This window comes from Mugil cephalus, chromosome 5 (assembly GCF_022458985.1).
Source record: "Mugil cephalus isolate CIBA_MC_2020 chromosome 5, CIBA_Mcephalus_1.1, whole genome shotgun sequence".
NCBI lineage: Eukaryota > Metazoa > Chordata > Actinopteri > Mugiliformes > Mugilidae > Mugil > Mugil cephalus.
In genome coordinates, this window is record NC_061774.1 from 16,532,664 (window position 1) to 16,550,939 (window position 18,276).

Genomic DNA, 18,276 nt, shown 5'->3' on the forward strand with positions numbered 1-18,276 from the left:
GTAATGTTAGCTAGTAGCTAACTATTCCCTGATTATATGTAGTTATTTTTACTTTTTACCTGAAATATGCGGCTTGGTTTTTTTCTGCAGTCATGTGTTCTTCGTTGAGACTCTGTTATTGTTTCGACAAACGACGTACTTATCCATGACCATCAACTTCTGTCACACAGCGCCGTCGTCATGCGTGCTCTTACTTTGAAAACGACAACTTCCGGTCGCACAATATGAAAAAACGGGCGATTTTTTTGTTTCCGTCTTGTAACGATGTTTTTAAGAACAGAAAATGAAAATCGACCTGTTTAAAACTTTTGTTATCCATTCTCGATCCAACAGAAAAATGCCTTGAATTTCAATTTTAATTTTAAAATGAAAATCAAATAACCACTCACTTTCTGTTTTTTAATGTCCATTTCTGAAGGAAAATCCAATGACCAAAACAAAGGACCAAGCACGGTGACTTATTTGTGTTTGTCGTGCCATTGACATAATTAAGAAATACATTTAAGACCAAAAACATGCATAGATTCAACGATGTTTTACAATATAGTTGGTATGAGGAGGCAAAAGTGTGGCTAAAGGTAGTGTGATACAGGTTAAGATGGATGGGCATATAAACTTTTCCACTTTGTTGCTGTGTCTGCTCCAGAATAAATGCCTTTTCTTTGCAAGACTATGTTTATCTAACCTTCCATAAACTGCTTTATGTGCCACCACTGAAGAAGCAGATAAGCATAGCCTGTGAGAATGCAAATCTTTTTTTTTTTTTTTTTGTGAAACCAAAGAGTATTGAAAGAAAAAGCAAACATAAAAGGCCTTGGCAAATTATTTGTTTTGTTCCTTTTGATTGGAGGACTTTTCACTTTAAAGACACCATCAAGTAAAACATCATGGGAGAACAGCACGCACGCTGCCACCCACACAGGTCTGATTTTCTGCATTTCTGCCATTTGTTTGTTGAAGTTTACAAGAACATTAGCTGAGGAAGCGAGGTCAGCAATGTCAAATCAGAACCATTTGAAAGATGCTGACAGGCATACGATTGCACAACTTGATACAGTACAAGTTCAGCAGTAAATACAACACTGAAAATATCCCAGAAAAATAATGAGGGACATCACGGGAAGATTTATAAAAATCCTGACACGACTTTTAGCCTCCTGCTAGATGTGCAGACTGAGTGATGAACTGTGAGCTAAATCTCTATTGTAGCTGAGCCTCAGTGATGGATGCTCCCATCACAATCTGTAGAGAGATCACACGCTGACAGACAGGATGCAAATTGTAAATCTTTTTGAAATGTCATGACTGACTGTCAGCCCCTGAGAGATACAACATCAAGATGTTCTGAAGTGCATGTGGCGGTGGTGGGGAAACCTGGAAACGGCTCATTTACTGCAAAAAGGAAGACCTTTTGGGGGGGAGGGGGGGCTATTTGATATGCTCCAATGAGTTGTAGGTGCGTCTGTCACACTAAAGAAAGAGTGTCTCACATTCAAAGGTGATACACCCACACGGAGTCAAGGTAAATGCTCCTTGAAGTCAAGCAAAACATTTCACAGACCTTTTAAACTGTTAAGACTCGTGACAGATACACTGGTGCACTGTGAGCCCGGCACTTCTGACACAATGTATTACCAAGGTGATTTTCGAGATAATGTGCACCACATTACTTGTCAAGATCTTATATATCACTTGTCATCCTAAGTGGCTATCCCATAACTGCTGAAGGATGCTCCATGAAGTCATAACTTACAGTGTGCTGACTTAGACATGACTGTAGGCCAAAAGAGCCAGCGGCCTCTCTGCGGTTTGGACACTTGAGATTGATGAGAGGTGGGAAGGGGCATTTTTTATATGCCTCACACTCTGTAGGCGACTCTAATGTATGATGCTGCAGGAGGTTGCTGGTTATTTCACCCTGTATTTCACAATGATGAAAATCCTTTGTGCCAGATGTCAATATCTTCCATATGGATGCACTCTGTAATGTACACACTATGTTTCCAAACTGCGAGACACCAGATATGGAGCCCTGTCAACCTGTCAGCCACGTAAGTAGTTTGTGAAAATATATAATCCCTTTAGTAATTGATTTCATTCTGTCAAATACAATTAAAAGCACACGTTGCCCCAACGTATGGTTGAGAGAAGCGAATGCCAACAAAAACAAAGCCCATTACTGCATAGCTAGGCTAACGGCTGATAGGATATCTTGTCACGATGATAAACACATTTTCCCGCCGTGACCTTTCATGCTGCTTCTCGAGACGGATTGTTACGGCTGTTATCACTATGTTAGCTCATTTATCCTAACAGGCATTTAAAAAAAAAAAAAAAAAAAAAAAAAAAGAACAAAAAGGTTAGCCATCGCCGTGCATTTTACGAGATTCGTCACAGAACAACAGTTTCGGCTGGAGGACGGTCAGAACGAAGGGTTACGTGCAGGAACAGGATGACGGTGAGTGAGCTGAGCTGCAGCTGTGAACTGTGTTTAAGGAGACCGTGTTGCCTTTCTTTACACAAGCCGCCAGCTCTAACAAGAAAAATTACTTGTGTTGAGTTTGAGTTAAAACTGATTTTCTTTCATTTATTATACATGATTCTCGCAGCTCCTTAGCTACGGTTTACATTAAGTTTATATTACTGCCAAGCATTTTTAAATCTGGCCTCTTGTGCGAGCCTAATTTACATGCAGCCGCTGAGTTGTGTAATACACAGCAGTAAGCACCGTGCCTGTTTTACATTTAGCGTTCAAGTGCTTTCCAATTACTGTATGGCAGTGGAGGCATGAAATAAAACAGGGTTTGGTGGACCAGATTCACAATGAACCTGAACTTAAAACAGGACCCTCACCTCTACCTTATGTATGTTGTGTGACAGTTCAATGTTAAAACATAAAAAAATTAAAAAAAACTCTTTAAGCCAAGTACTGTTTCTCTGTTCTGGGATATATAGAAACCATGCAGCACAACATGGTGTACTTTCTGAAAGGTAAGTAGAGACGTTTATAGTTACAAGTGATTAATGAAAACATAGTTATGAGTACAATTCAAACTTTCTGCTAAGACATCACACTAGATCCTACACGTGCACTTTTAACTGATGATGGCAGTGTAACTCAATTATTTAGTTTCGCCATTTAACATTTCAATTTAATATTTAGTAGATTTAATATTTAACATTTAGATTTAACATTTACATTAAGATTTGATAATTACATTTAGATTTAACATTTACATTAAACTTTAACATTTAACTTTAACACTTAGTAAATGTGATAAAAAGAAGTGATTTTTAGTATTTTCGAGCTGCATGTAAGGAAAATTGCGTGTTCATTTTAACATGCGCAACTTTACAAACGGTGCCCAATACATGTATCAGTTGTATTTTTTGAGAGGATATGCGCTTTATTTATCAAGAATAAATGATATTGTCACAACTATTTTAATGGGAATGTATATAAAAAAAAACATGGTATAGGACGTAAAAGTGACTTAAAGTTATGTGATTTGTTCTTGCCCCCTTATTCAACTTGCAGATGGTATTGTGCAGCAAATAAAATCAGATAGAGACAACATCTATCAATTCAAACTAATCCCTCTGGCAGAAGCAACTTCAATGGCCATTGGCTCTTTGACAACCGCTTAACAAATGTGCACATGGGCGGCGAGCCAAAAAAATATTTGAGCTCGGTTTCCCTCTCTTCCCATGCATTCCAGCTGGTGGTGCACAGATAAGCACTGACTTTGGGTGATTAGTCTGTACCAACTAAAAGCAGCTTCACATTTTAACCTACGAAGATAAACCAAACAAGGATTCCAAGTTACTCCTTCTGTTACTGTACAACTACGTGCGATAGGAAAGCACAAGTTTCAACGAGCGCTGAATTCACAGTCTCTGTTAGTAAAAGGGGTTTAAAAGGGGGATTATGTTTCTAATTTTCTGTGTTTCATGGAAATGACAGGGACTCCAGTGACTTTATAGGTCCTGTGACTCAGCCCATCACACTCTCAGTATCTGTCACACTGATCACCGGGGATTGTGGAAAATAATTGCATTTTTGCTTTCAACTCTCACAGAAGATTTAAAAAGGAAATCTTCACTGACAATGATTTGACATGGACTCATACCGGAGAGAGAAGGCTCGCTGGACACGTCCCAGTAAACGCGTTAACATCGCTCTCGGGAAAGGTGCTCTTTGTTGCTGTGAAAACTCCCATTCTCACTGTGGGAGTAATGTGTCTGTGTACACTGCAACATGTCCAGCTGGCTCTGTCAAGTAAACATGAAGATTTGAGAAGCCTACAAGACAAGCTTTGTGTCGGTATTTGTTTAAAACGCATTAAGTGACTTTGTAGGTACAGTTTAATTGCAGATATTAGATAAGGACGAGGCAGTGTCTTGCAAACATGCCAGCCATGTCGCAGTGATCATATAGAGGTGGTTACATTAGACACATGGGTTCACACAGCTGGTCTTTCAGCTAACTCATGGCCACATGCCTCTGTGGTGATGGAAGTGCCAGATGTATGTGAACGCAATTCAAACTTTTTTTCAAGGACAATTGTGACCGTCTGCTCAGCGTGAGCGACAGCCTGCGCTTTGATGTATCAATCTCGCATACCTGGTTGACAGGAGGGGGGGGGGGGATGCACGATGTTTCTTGTTGTCAGCTGAAATGTATAAACAGCATGCCATAGGAGCGTCTTCAGGAGCTCTTTATTTATTCTGATAGGTCAGAATGCCAAGAGTCTGCCTCCGAGTTTTTTGAGATAACGTAGTTTGGTGAAACGGAATAACAAATGATACTGTTAAAAATGCCAAATAAACCTGATTTACATCGATCAGCCATAACACACCGGCCTAATATTTCGTAGGTCTTACTTGAGCAGGTTGAGGGGAGGGGTCTCTCTGGCTTGTTCCAGTGCATCCAGAGTGAATTTGGAGGCCAGGTCAACACCTTGTGCTGTTTTTTTTTATTTTTTTTTTTTTTGTTGTTGTTCCTAAACCCTTTTTCTGTGTCTGCCATCAAGGAGTGTCATGGCTATGGGGGGGGGGGGGGTACCTGGTTTTCTCTGGGTGGATGGTACATGTATAAATAGCATCCACATAAATGCCATGTCCAAAAGTTTCCCAGTAGAATATTGTATTGTTACAAAGTGATCAATGTGATTCACTTCTCCTGTCAGCGGTTTTAACTCTTGACTGGCATTGTAACTGGTTGATCTTTTTAGTAGTAGTAGACAATAAAATGCTTAATTTCTCCTTTTGTACCCGTTTTCTAACCATTGCTAGGCATTCAGTTTGTACGATATACAAATCTGCCCATGTGTGAACACATTATACAGTATATACAAGCATTTAAGCTGTGGCTTTTATACTTTTTGAGACACCTCGCTTTTGAACAGATCACCATAGCTCAAAAATATATACAAATATATATATATAAATATATACAATATACATATCACACAGCTTCAGTATTTATATTGTATCAAAATGTAAACATTTTAATAATGATATGTCAAAATAATCAGTTTGCAGTGCACGCTATTAACATAGATTAAAAATGAACGATATTTAATCGCGATTAATCGTATTTCTTAGTGTTGCAGTCCAAAGGTTAAAGTTGTAGCTGATCAGTGTGTATATTCCCTGGTTTGTATTAAAATTGCAAAATCATATACTGGGATGCATTTCACGCACTGTAACTGCGATATCCTCATTGAAATCCAAACTGGCACCTTTGCTGTCATCCAATCATTCTTCGGCCTGACTGTGTATTTCCTCTTTGCTTCTCCGCTGCATAATAATGTAATAAAAAAAAAAAAAAGAGAAACTGCAAAGTCAGCCCGGTGCTTCTAAATCAGAGTAAAAATCCATGAATCAGACAAATGTTTTTCTCAAATTGCTTGTTTGTGCTTCCGCACGACATCAGGGGCATTTTGTCTTACTTACGCTGCAAACAAGATACAGCAAATAAGAAAAATGTCCACCTAAAAGTAGAGTTACAGAAGCATTTGTAGTTACTGTTCACTATGTTGTGTGTGGCGCTGCGGCAAAACAAGCTGTAGATTTAGTTTGTGGTACCACATGCATGCAGCAGGTCGGTCCTTGACCCGTTTAAGTGCTTCTGCATATGCGCATAAACATTATCCACCACTGAGCTCTCATTATTGCTCACACTGGTAGGTCTGTCACATTTAGGCAGCGCTGAAACTGGACTTCCTCGCCTTATGGAGGAATCCTGCTGAGTAGATAAGTCACACAGAGGGGAAGGAGCCTAGATGCCGTAAGGCGCCCTAAGCCAGTTAAAAATGTAAAGCTTCTCCTACAAGATGACAGATGCAAGGCAGGCAGGAGTCGGAGCATTAAAGGTAACCGTGGAGGCGAGAGCTCCTCTTTCCCCTCCGCGGGTACGAGGCAGTGCGCGTTATAGCTTGTGTGAAAAGCACAGCAGTGTTTTTCACCGCGAGCAAATTTCCTGTTTTCTTTATCACATTCACGCCTCTCCCATTTCCCTTTTTCATGGACAGTGAGGACGATTTTGACGCTGGTGTTTTCCTCTGTAGTTTTGTCTCCGATCGGTCACGTGACGGGAACAGGAAAAGAGGAACCTTGTGCAAACAACAAAAAAACAAGCTTTTCTCAGAGTCTTGTATTGGCAGAAAGGATGCGACGGGGGAGTAGTTCAAAAATAAAGATACAGAAATAGGATTCAGGACAAGACATTCCTGTTTATGCCATGGTTAGAAGAAAATGAGGAGCTTGGGTCTTCCCTTCAGATAAAAGCACAAAGGGTTATACACACTTCAATGTAATAGAAAATTAACCCTCAGATTCTGGGGGTATCTGAGGGTCAAAGAGAAGCAGTGCATACAAAAGTACTTAGTGACTTCAGTGACACTGTATCTGGATAAGTGCCAAAGCTGAAGCACTCTGAAATAGCCCTGAATATCTGGCGAGGGATGGGAGGCCAAGCAGGCCACGCAACAGACCTGCTCTATGGATGTGGAGTCAGCAAGCCCGAGGCTATAACAAACTCTCTCCCTCTTTCTCCCTCTATCTGCCTCTGTCTCTCTCTCTGAAAGAAATAAAGTCAACTTCCTCTGTCATCTGTACACAAGGCCGGGCCGAAGCCAGGCGACGGACTGACTGGCAGATCAGCTTTGATTTCATTGTTACTACTACGGAGGATGACATCCACTATGTCCCTGTCCTCTCCACTATTATAAGAGGAGACCGGCCTTTCCAACATCCTGCCGGAGGAGGGGTGCACAATTAAGGATGCGGCGACAGGCCATCTGGGCCAGCTTCCTATGTTTGAAAACCCTGTCCCTGACTACACCTTCCTGTACCTGCCTCACAGGCACACCGGACAGCTCAACCTCTTCCTCTGTGGCAATCCATTTTTTGCTCATCATCATTTTTACTACTGAGAAATTGCGTCCACCGGGTTGAGAACCAGAGTGTGGTTAAAGGCTCTGTCCAAACTCCTGGCAATGACATCTAAGATATGTAAAAATAAAAAATAAAATAAAAAAATACAAAGTGACAAAGATTAGCGGACCTGCTGAGACGACTTGCACGCTCCTAAAACTCATGCTGCGACTGTTCAGAGGCCAAACTTTGAGGAGGTCCGTGACGGTGCTTGTTACCTAATTCATGGCGATTCGGCCCATAAACAATTCTCAGCTGTCGTGTCAGATCTCCCGTGGAGCTAAATCACCGTGGCAGCTTAAGATGCCGTAGAAAACAAGGGCAAACTAGGGAGTACCAGGTCAACAATTATGGTGCTGAATGCCCAAAGGGAGGGAAGCTGGCAATTTCCTCAGGCATTGCCAATGGATTCTTTCCCATGAACCTCAACTGACCTCTAATGCGGGGCAAGAGGTACTAGCCACGAAGCGCCGATGGTTCTAAACAGATCTCCAAGTCACAACGCTGTACATAAACAGCTGCCTGAGAACGCGATTTGAAAGTAACAGCAGTTCTTTTTAAACTCAGAAGTGCTCTTAACGACGCTTCTTCTTTGGGGTGCTGTAATAATTGTGTTACACCGTGTCCAAGCAACAAGTAGTTGCCCTCAGCGCATGCACAGAAAAATAAGACATCTGACACCACAAAGCAATTTCGCTCCAGCTTCTAACAACACTATTTACAGTAAATGCCTCTTACGCTCTTATGGGCACAGGAACACATTAGCACGACAAGACACGCCAATTGTAGTGGATTTTTTTTTTTTCTTGGAAAAGCTTGCCAACATATAAACTGACCAGAAAAACACGGCGTAATACTCTTGATCATTTCAGTCTCGTTTGTTATAATACAAAAAAAGCAGCTACATGTTAATCATTGCTATGTAAAAGCACTGATATGGACATTTGTGCACACTGTCACCCCATCACGGGAGGTTAAACACACTTAGGGAGTCATAGTTCAAGTACTCCCCGAGCAAAGTGTGCTTAAAATACTGCGTTTGTGCTGACTGCAAAGTAACACTCGTGTGCATGTGACTGAAGGCACAGAGGGAAAGTGAGAGACGGGAAGAAAATCAATAGGTTAAACCTCCTCTGCATGGTAATCATTTCAAGTGTGGGAGCTGCTCTTCAAGAATGCAAGAAAAGAAGAAGAAGAAAAATGGGAGCCTGCTGTGACTAACGTTTAATTTTCACAGCAGGGGACGCTGAAAATGACCATGAGGAGACAAAGGTCTGAATGGACCTTTAAAACGTGTTAATCGCTTTCTTTGTATAACTCATAAGTACACGGCAAGTCAGCCTCAGAAAAAGAGACAACAATCCCATTCACATTGTGAAAGGACTTAGGAGTTATGAGCCACAGTGATGGGCGGTAATTATAAAACGCCGAGTTGCTTTATGTCGTGATGGGTCGAGCAATGAGAGGATTGTAGAGCTCGGCCCTCATAACAGGGCTAAAGCTGCAAGTTCATCAGATGGTTTAACAGCTTTGGAATTGAGGGGGAGGCCGCGCCAGACAACTTCAGTACTCTACTTTATAGCATGATGGGCCAGCTATGCAGAGGTGAGAAAGGAGTCAGGGCTCGACGTTCTCTGTTTTCTCGACAGTTTCTGTCACTCTCAATGTGGACAACCAAAGGCAACATCACAAACTTATTCTATCATCCCTATATCTAAACACTCGGAGCATTGTGATTGCCAGCCAACAGCTTTATTAATAGATATCTTACCAGTTTCTTACTAACTAGTTCTGCAAATCTGAGTTTTACTTTTCTTTGCTATATTCCAGAATCAAGTCTAGGCAAAATTTGCAGTCAGCGAGGCATAATCGGCCTGCTTGGTATTCCTCTCCGTACGGGCTGCAGTTGCACAGGAAGTGTCGGGGGCATCGAGAACGAGATCTTGATCATGTAAAACCCGGCTCGACGTGAGTGGGTTGATTCCATTTGTGTGCCACTCTGCTGGTTAGGTTAGACATGAAAGCCAAAATGTCAAAAACATTTGTGAAGTGTGAAGTTGCTTGTTGCCGTCCTAAAGGCAGTTTGTGTAATTGTAGAGCTCGAAACATCTGTCAAATGTCCCTTCCTTTGCAGCCTTCCCAGCATAAAGGCCTCACTTAGGCACACCCGTGTTTTGAGCTAAATGCTAACGTTAGCAGGCCACAGCTAACGTGTTAGCATGCTAGTATTTGCTCATTAATAACTTAATATGGAGTCATGGAGGTGCCATTAAAAAGGTAAAACAAAAAAAAGGAAAATAAATGCTTAAGATACAAAGGACACAATTTACATAAATACTTTGGTTTATACATTTTTAAAGTATTTATTTTATATAATGAGATCTATTTATTTTTATTGCCTCATTTTTTCCTTTCCCCATGTGTCCCTTTATGCTCTGGCTGATTGGACAGTTCCTGCAAATCCCTCTTCTTTCACAGATATTCTTATTTTGTTCATGCACTGCAAAAAAGGAAGCAAAAAATCCTTGCATCAAAGAAATACATTATACAACAATTTGCTCACAGACAAGAACTTTGTGCAGAAAGTGTGAAGAATTTCTGTCAAGCAAAAAAAGTTTAAGCCCATTGGCAGATTTTTTTTCTTAATACAAGATGATTTTATTAAATATAAGACGATTTTGCTTCTTTCTAGTCACGCTGTTTTAGCAGTGTGGCATATTAATATATACAAATATTATTACAATTTTGAACTTATTATGTGGCTAGATGCAAGTTATTGTTATTATTAAAACTAACATCACAGCAACCCATCAAATCGCTCTTGAGACATTTCGCTCCAAACTATAAATGTGACCTTCAGGGTGGTGGAAGAAAAAAGTGCGGGGATCACCGGGAGATTTTGGGATTAATTTTAACATCGAGCATTATGGCGACTGATCCAGCAGCTGTCAATGTTTTTAACGGCAAATTCACGGACAAAGTCGCTGGAAAAATAGCTTAAATTGAATGGCGGCCCATCAAATAGTCAGAGATATTTCCACTTGGATCTGGGCCGAGCGTTTGCCACTGCCATTAGTCTTGCAACCAGCGAGGCGAGGAACTGGGCGCAGAAAATACGGAGGGGTCAGGAATATGAAAACCCACAGATGGTTTTCATCGACTATCTAACACCAACTTAGACACATAGTTGGCTTTTGCTGCGGATTCCTGGTGCTGAAAGAGCTTATCACTCAGCTTTAGTCATATCAGCGGTGTTAGTGCTTCAGCGTGATGAGAAAGTGAGTGACCAGACATCCCGATGCCCAAGAGGCCTCGCTGCCTCATGCCAGCGTTGAGTGAGGCACCGGACTCCCTATTTATTTGGACTTTAGTGCTGCGACCTTCCCACACTGAGTGGCGGCAGGAACAGCAGCGGCATTCCTCTCTCATCTGAGCTGCTCTCCAGTTGATAGAACAAGATATACGTGGACAAACGCAGCGGGTCCTCTCCTCAGAGTCCTGAGGTTGAATTCTGAGATCAGCGCTGAGAATAGGGGGCTATTGTTGGCTAAAACAACTCAGCCTCTACAAGTGGACAACTAGAACAACACCAGGGGTTGAGAATCAGATTTCTGGGATGATCTGATCAGGCGGAGGTATGCGTACAGAAAACACTCGGCTAAAAAAAAAAAATAGAAAAAAAATATCAACACTGTGCACCCAAGACACAGAATGAGCCAAAGATCATTTGGCTCTACAGCTTAGCTTAAGAAGAAAATGACTCACTGCTTTCAGTTGAAGCTTCTTTTTTTTATTTTTCACTGGAATAGGTTCAATAGCTAATTGTGCAGCGACAAAAACAAGGAAATTACGAAGAGATGAATCAATCAGTGGCTCACAGTTTCAATGGCATCCTGCACCAGCGACGACGCACCATGATGTCTTTCTAAAATAAGACAGAATTTCTGTAGCTGTGTGATAAATGTCTTGGAAGCATCGCGATTCAAACCAGAGACAGAGCGTGACAGGAAGATGACAGAAAATGGCTCAGGGTGAAATCTTGAAGCTTTATAAATGCAGCTGCTGCATAAATTACATCCCCTCATCGTCTAAAATGACAATGACTTCTGCCGGGCTGGCAGCCCTACAATCCCCACTCTGCCTCAATCTCCTCCTGTGATAACAATAAAGGGAGCAGCGCTCTCAGCGCGCTTGCATCACACTGAGAATTGTCTTCTTAATCTCACACATTTGTGTTTTGCTGAAAGAAATTTGAGGGGGTTAGGAGGGTTATGAAAATCCTTCAGACAAATAAGAACCTTAACAGACGGCTGGGGAGTGTTTAACCTTCTCCTAAAAGAGGACCTGTTGCTTGAATTATTCAACGAGACAGTTTTCTAAAGTCGGACGTGCAGACAAAAGGCAATTCGCCCAGTCCAGAGTTCGGCTTTTGTGTCTCGTAGAGGCGTCAGGGAAAAGACGAGAAAGATTTCAGAAATTCTAAATGTCCATCCCTTAACCCTCGGACGGGCCGCGTAAGACGCCTAAGACATAGCATGGATTTCAAATTCATTTCAGCTGGAAAAAGAAAAACAGCCGCACTGTGCCAGAACATGACCTTTTCCTCCCCCCCATTTCTACCTTAAGGCAGTCTCTGTCCCGCAGGTTCATCCTGTGAGGCTGCACTTGAAAAATTCATATCTGATACAAATCCTCCAGGATAGTCCTGGGATGCTGCACTTCAAATTTATGTTTTAGGCACCAGCTGAGAAAAACAAGGAGTTACCAAACGGTTGAGCTGACACCTGTCAACAGATATTCGCTAATAGGGACACACAAAAGGGTCCCTACTTCCAGGGTACAAACTCTGGATTGCTGGGCTATCTCTTTTCGTTTTATTTTATGGCCGCTGCAGACGTTTGGATGGAGCCTCAAAAGGAACATGTGAAAAACACATTGTCACACGCCATAAAAGCTATCATCACTGAGAGTCGTCATTTTGACAGTAACTGAGGGCTGCGATTCTCCTGTTTACGTGACCCGCCCTGCACAGCTCTGTGGTATTTATGAAAGGAGCCATCCATCCACCGTAGACTTATGATTCAGCGCGACCATATGGCGACTGCCCCTCACAAAAAAAACCCCCAACACACACACACACAAAAAACATAATCCTCGATCTTCATGAACAGCTGTGCAGCTGCTCTCAGAGATGAACACACATCAGCTTAAATCATCACACGGCGAAATCAGTCAGTGTGTCAAGTATCAGATTTGAACAGAGCAAAGAGAAACTTCGTGCCTGAGAATATTTAGCCCCTGAGCTGGGTTGTGTTTGTTTCATTTGTGCACAAAAGTGACAGCTGTGGGGACAGGTCAAGCTGCTTTGCAACATGTTTTAACCTGGACCTCCATCCAAAAACGCCCACATGACAGCTCAGTCTGCATCAGCAGGCTCTCCCTCCCAAAACATGACCTGCTCTGCATGCATGCACTCAACGCAGCACACTCTGCTAGTCTGTCTCCTCCTGATTTACACTGAGGCATCACCAATTAACATCTGCATCTTTATCAAACACAACAACAGCATGCCTCCCCCTAGTGCCTATTTGCATGTAGACTTGGAGAGTGCTTATTAATTCAGCCCCATAGTGAGAGCCATGGGGGCAACTTCCAGTCATTAATGAGTGACAAATGGCGTGTTTAAAATATGTAGGGCAACTTCTATGACGCGCAGCTGCGAACAAGTGAGATAGGGATGACACGGGTTTTCAAATAATGCAGGAATATATCACTCCTTTTAAAAACTGATGGCACAGACAGTATACGCGCAAATGCCCACGCCCGGGATTACCTTTGTTTTAAGACGGACCTTAACTTCAACAAAACTTTAACCGCCTAACAATAAAAGCGCAATCAACCTCGGATCAATATAAAGTCAGAGTTAACAAGTATTGGGGGGAAAAAAAAGTTGTGCGCGCTGAACTTCTCCTCACCTGAGGCGTACGCTATTCCAATCCAAGTCCGACAGAAAAGCGTAAAATCTGTCTTCATCTCCAGGTCTCCGGTCCAGAAGCGCAGCAGCTTGAGCTTGATTGCTTTTTGTCCCCCCCTCCCTCGATAACAATATTAATTATTACTGTAAGACGGCTGGTTACTTTTGGAAACGCTGGTTTGAATGAAAGTCCGCGAATGGGGTACAAACTCAGGTGAACCAATCGATGCTCGTCTGCCTGTAGGCTGCTCAGAGAGGACGGAGCGCAAGTGCTGAGGACAAGAGGGGGAAAAAAGCGTTTTGTTTTTCTCCCCTCTTTTTTTCTTTTCTTTTTTTCTTTTTTTTTTTTTTTTTTTTTAGTCAAAGAGGATGCACTGAATGAGATTTACAATGATTTCCCTTTCCTTTGCTCGTGACCGGAGCGCATGCACACCCGCCAACCGAGTTCATAAAACAAGCTCGGAGGGGTGTGAGTGTGTTGTAGGGTGTGTGTCATTGTGTGTGTGTGTGTGTGTGTGTGTGTGTGTGTGTGTGTGTGTGTGTGTGTGTTGTGTTGAGGAGGGGGGGTCGGCTCCCTAACATCCATGACAAATTTCCTTCCTGCAAGATCCCATTAGTTTCATCCTCTGTGTTAAAGACCTGCAGCACTGATACAAAGAGAACCCTGCGGGTGCTGTGCTGGAGCTGAGGATTTAAACGTGTGGCTTTGGTGCAAAACTGTTTGATATTGACTTCCGTTTCATGTTTTTTTTTTTTTCACCCGAGCATTTAAGGGAGTTTTGACACCACAGCAGGTTATCCTAATACTACTGGAAATACTTACAAAGCTGCAGTGTCACCACTTGAAGTGAACAAACACCCCAGCAAGACAGGCGCCCAGCCCTTGGTAGGATATCAGAGGCATTTTACATGATATTCTCCCCTTAGACCAGCTGTTTTTAATCCACGATGCAGCATAATTCACAAACCCTCCCGACACACCAAATGCGAATGCAGCTTTATCTGTTCAGGTCAAACTAATTGAATGCTTATGAACGTGAATTCTTCTGCGCGTTAAACAAACACGAGCTGAGTGGGTTTGAGCTTTGGGAGTTTCTTTCTATTAGGAGGGAGCAATTATTCATCCTGAGGGTCAGCTGTATCGATGCCTCCATTGAAGCTAAACTGCAGGGTTCTTCCAAGCTTGTCCAAATGCTGTTAACGCCCTCCACATTCATCCGTCCTCGGGGAGTTCTAAGAGTGTGAATGAAACTCGTGTACCAAGAGCGCAACACGCCGGGCTGCTATCAGCCGCTGTGTTTGATTTGTTGTTGTTTTTCAGGGAGGGGTTTTAGAAAATTGAAAACCTGTGTACCGCATACACTCAGGAAAAAGGGGGGAAAAAAAGAAAGAAAGAAGAAGTACAGCAGGGTATACAAAGTGCGCACTTGGATGATCAAGCACACGCAGAGATGGGAGTTTCAGGTGGGGCTGTTTACTCAGCTTTGAAGGCCGGTCAAAGTTCTTATGGAGCATCAGAAGAACCATCTTGCCCATTCCAACCACCATAATCAATCCCAGACCGCTTCACTTTCCAGCTCTAGTGTGCTGTAAAATCAATAGCATGCTGAATCTATATTTGGAAATCCATTACAGCACTAATAATGCCGCGGCACTCTCCTTCCTAACCGGGCTTTCAGAATTACTGAGCACCAGTGAAATAACAAGTACTCAGAGGCTCTTTTCTTGTTGTTGTGGGCGTGTTTCCCCCCTTGAAGACTGCTTACGACAGTCCACCTCTCTGACCTTAAAACACAATGTTGTGATTGAATGGTTGTAATTAAAGCGTTCCCCTGGCTTCGGCCCCGGCAGCGCCCTCGGCTGCAGAGGAAAATAAACACACCAAGTCGTGAGGATAGTCTAACAAAGCGTCGTCCTGGGAGTTACTAGAACTCATTGCCAATATAAACCAGATACTGTCATAAATGCGTGAAAACACGCCAATGTCCAGCTTAATAATAAATAGCACGCATAAGCCGCTCAGACGCCGGGGAGGGGCGGACAATAGCACTCAAGCAAGACAACACGGTCGCCTCTGCTGCGTCAGATGAAAAGGTTTGAGTTTATAATCCCGCTGGATCCTGAGAGACAACTCAGGAATCAAGGACTCGTCCTTGAAGTGCCAGCACTCCATCCGGCCCATCCTCAGGTCAGGAAACAGATTACTGCTTCACAGCTACTATCATAGGAAGGATGTGGAGCGAGCTCGCAACCCACTCTCTCAACTGTGGTTCATGCCCACGGGCCTGCAGTCTGAACTGCTCTTTGCCAAAGCCACTGTACTTTGAAGTAGCTGTTCAGTAGAATCTTTTTTTGTTTTGCTTTCACTGCGGCAGCCAAAAATTCTCATCAGCAATGTGTCTCGTCCGATGTCGTTCGGCAGTCACGGCAGCCCACCCGCTGACTGGAGGAGCGGCACTCTAGCAAGTAAATTATTAAGCAGCTGATTAGCTACGAAGCTAATGGCGATGGCGATGGATCGGAGCCAGACGACACAAACTTTATTGTGCCGAGGTGCTCACAGCTCAAAACAAACGGGAGCAGAAGTTTGAGTTGAAACACTGTAAGCCAAAAGTGTGGGCTCCAGCAGCGCTTCAACAAAAGCTCCAAACGAAAAACATCGCGCTCCGCAAATGCTCCACTTTGTGTGTGAGCTAGCTGCTAATTTTATCTGCTGTTTTGGGTCAGGACAAGCAGAATGCTTCAGTGGAAATCTGCGTTCTCGCAAAGTAGGGTACTTAAATACAATTCAAGTGATCCTTTCCTTTTTGACGTAGGCCTATTTGCCTAATTAAAAGCATGATTTTAGAAACTGTGTCTATACGGATACGGTTGATATACCAACCCACTTGAGTGCCTGGACCTGGATTTCTTTATGTGTTTTTCTGCATGATTTTTCCATTTTCCCTCACGGTTGATGCACTACTTGAACAATGTCACAAGAACAAAAAAATAGAGTAAAGAGCAAAGTGAAACTACACTCCTGGCATCAGCAGCTAGCCATTTTTAACAAAAACAGGCCATCTATCTTTGTCACTGGTTCCAAGAAATACTCCACCAGATGCAATCTGCTGCTGCTGTTGTGGGTTTCAATTCTCCTTAATATTTCAGTGGGATTACAATCTGAGCTTTCTTTAGATCATATTGATACCCATGGAGGGTTCTCCGTTTTGAGCCGTCATTTTCTAGTGTGCATTGGATAAATATCCGGTTGAAAGAAGCACGTCTTTAACTTGTGGACGGATGGTCTCTTCTTATATTCAAGCACTCTTTGATATGACACAGATTTCCTAGTTGGATCAATGACTGCAAGCAGCAGAAGGACCTAAAAGTCTCACACCACCACGTTCACACAGCTGGTATGATATACGATATCTACGGTCTGAGCCAAACAGCTCCGTCTGTCCAGAGCACATTATTCCAAAAGGTCTGGTCCTCGCCTGTTATATGTTGTTTATATGTTCATTGGCAAACTGCAGTTTAGCTCTAATGTCCTTTTTGGACAGCAAAGGCCTGGTTCCTGGTACTCCTCGCGCGCAGGTCAGATTTGTGCTATCTCTTTCCGTTTGTAGGCTCATGCACTTTTAACAGTCCCCGTTTTTAGAGACTTATTTTTGCATCAAACACTCTTTGGCTGAATTTGCTGCGGGCTGCCGGTTCTGGACAAACTTGCAGTCGTTTGTAATGTGATGACAGCGGCATGATTTATTTAGGATGTTTTGGACACCCTTTTAATCCCTCGCAAGACTCACAGCCCTCCACAAGCTCGGAGGATGTCAGAGCTTAAAATAAGACAGACTCCACTTGCCACTACACGAAGAGGCTCAAATCACTGACGCTTAATCCCTTGGATCTAATTTTGTGGATCTGAAGGTGTCATGAAAGTAAGGGAAAGTGATCTATTTTTTCTTGTTTTAAAAAAATGCCAGCTTTACACATATATATATACACGTTTCAATCGACCTGCCTGTCTTAGCGGAGCGTTTGCTTGTCCTAAAATGTTGTAAAGTGAAAACAACTTGATAAAAGGTATTAAAATGACCAGTGCATCTGAAGGGAACTGCTGTCATCACTAAACATTTGTCACTATGAGACAAACTCTTTACATGAAGCAGCCTTTTTAACAACCAAAAATATACTGATTAGTGCATCTTTCATTAATAAGGCTTGTTTCCAGGTGGCTGACACTAATGAATTAGAGACGATAATAACACAGAGATGCTCATCACAGTCACGAGGCATAAACATCTATCCAAAAAGAAACAAAACAATGTTACGATCACTATATATTATATATATAGTCTCCACCTTTAGGAGGTGTGTGATAGGCGTGTTGTGAATGCACCCTTCCCATGTGGCCCCTTCACAGGAAAGGCTTGCGTCCCCTTCTGGTGTGGTCCGTCGTGCCACTTTTCCAGTCAGCATCCTGAGTTAGCATGCCCCCGAGGCCCGTCAAAAGCCCAAAGGCAACCCCACTGTCGCTCTGTTTATCTGACCTTTCACCTGGCGGGAGGAAACAGGACGTCGGCCCTCCCGCGTGTTTGCTGAGATAACCGAGAGACCGCCAGTTCTCGCCGTTCAAGTGTCGGACGCGGCTCACACTTTGAAAAGTTCCAGTCCAGGTGCAGGAGGATCAACAACCCTCCGATGTCTCTCCTGCTTAATGGATCTGGATCCCCATCAACCACGGTTGCACGCCGCTGCTTTGATGATGCTTAATAACATCCTTGATTATTTCAAGTGGGGTCGGCTTTAAACTTCCGCGGGCCATGAAGGAGTGCAGAGACGCAGCTGCAGAAAAGAATCAAACGTAGCACTCGGTG

At 42.9% G+C, this 18,276-nt stretch overlaps 1 protein-coding gene across 3 annotated transcripts in view; it reads right to left on the minus strand.

The window, feature by feature from the left end:
* The window catches only part of flt4 (fms related receptor tyrosine kinase 4), a 50,136-nt gene extending 36,272 nt beyond the window's left edge, over nucleotides 1–13,864 (minus strand). For 2 of the 3 annotated variants that reach the window (XM_047584748.1, XM_047584747.1), the window contains exon 1: nucleotides 13,416–13,864. In XM_047584748.1, the coding sequence (XP_047440704.1) occupies nucleotides 13,416–13,473 (58 nt within the window). In that variant the 5' untranslated portion in view covers nucleotides 13,474–13,864. Of the gene's footprint in view, nucleotides 1–59; nucleotides 189–13,415 lie in introns of those variants that run through there. The other variant, XM_047584749.1, reaches the window with a different exon arrangement.
* Nucleotides 13,865–18,276: the final 4,412 nt, after the last annotated feature.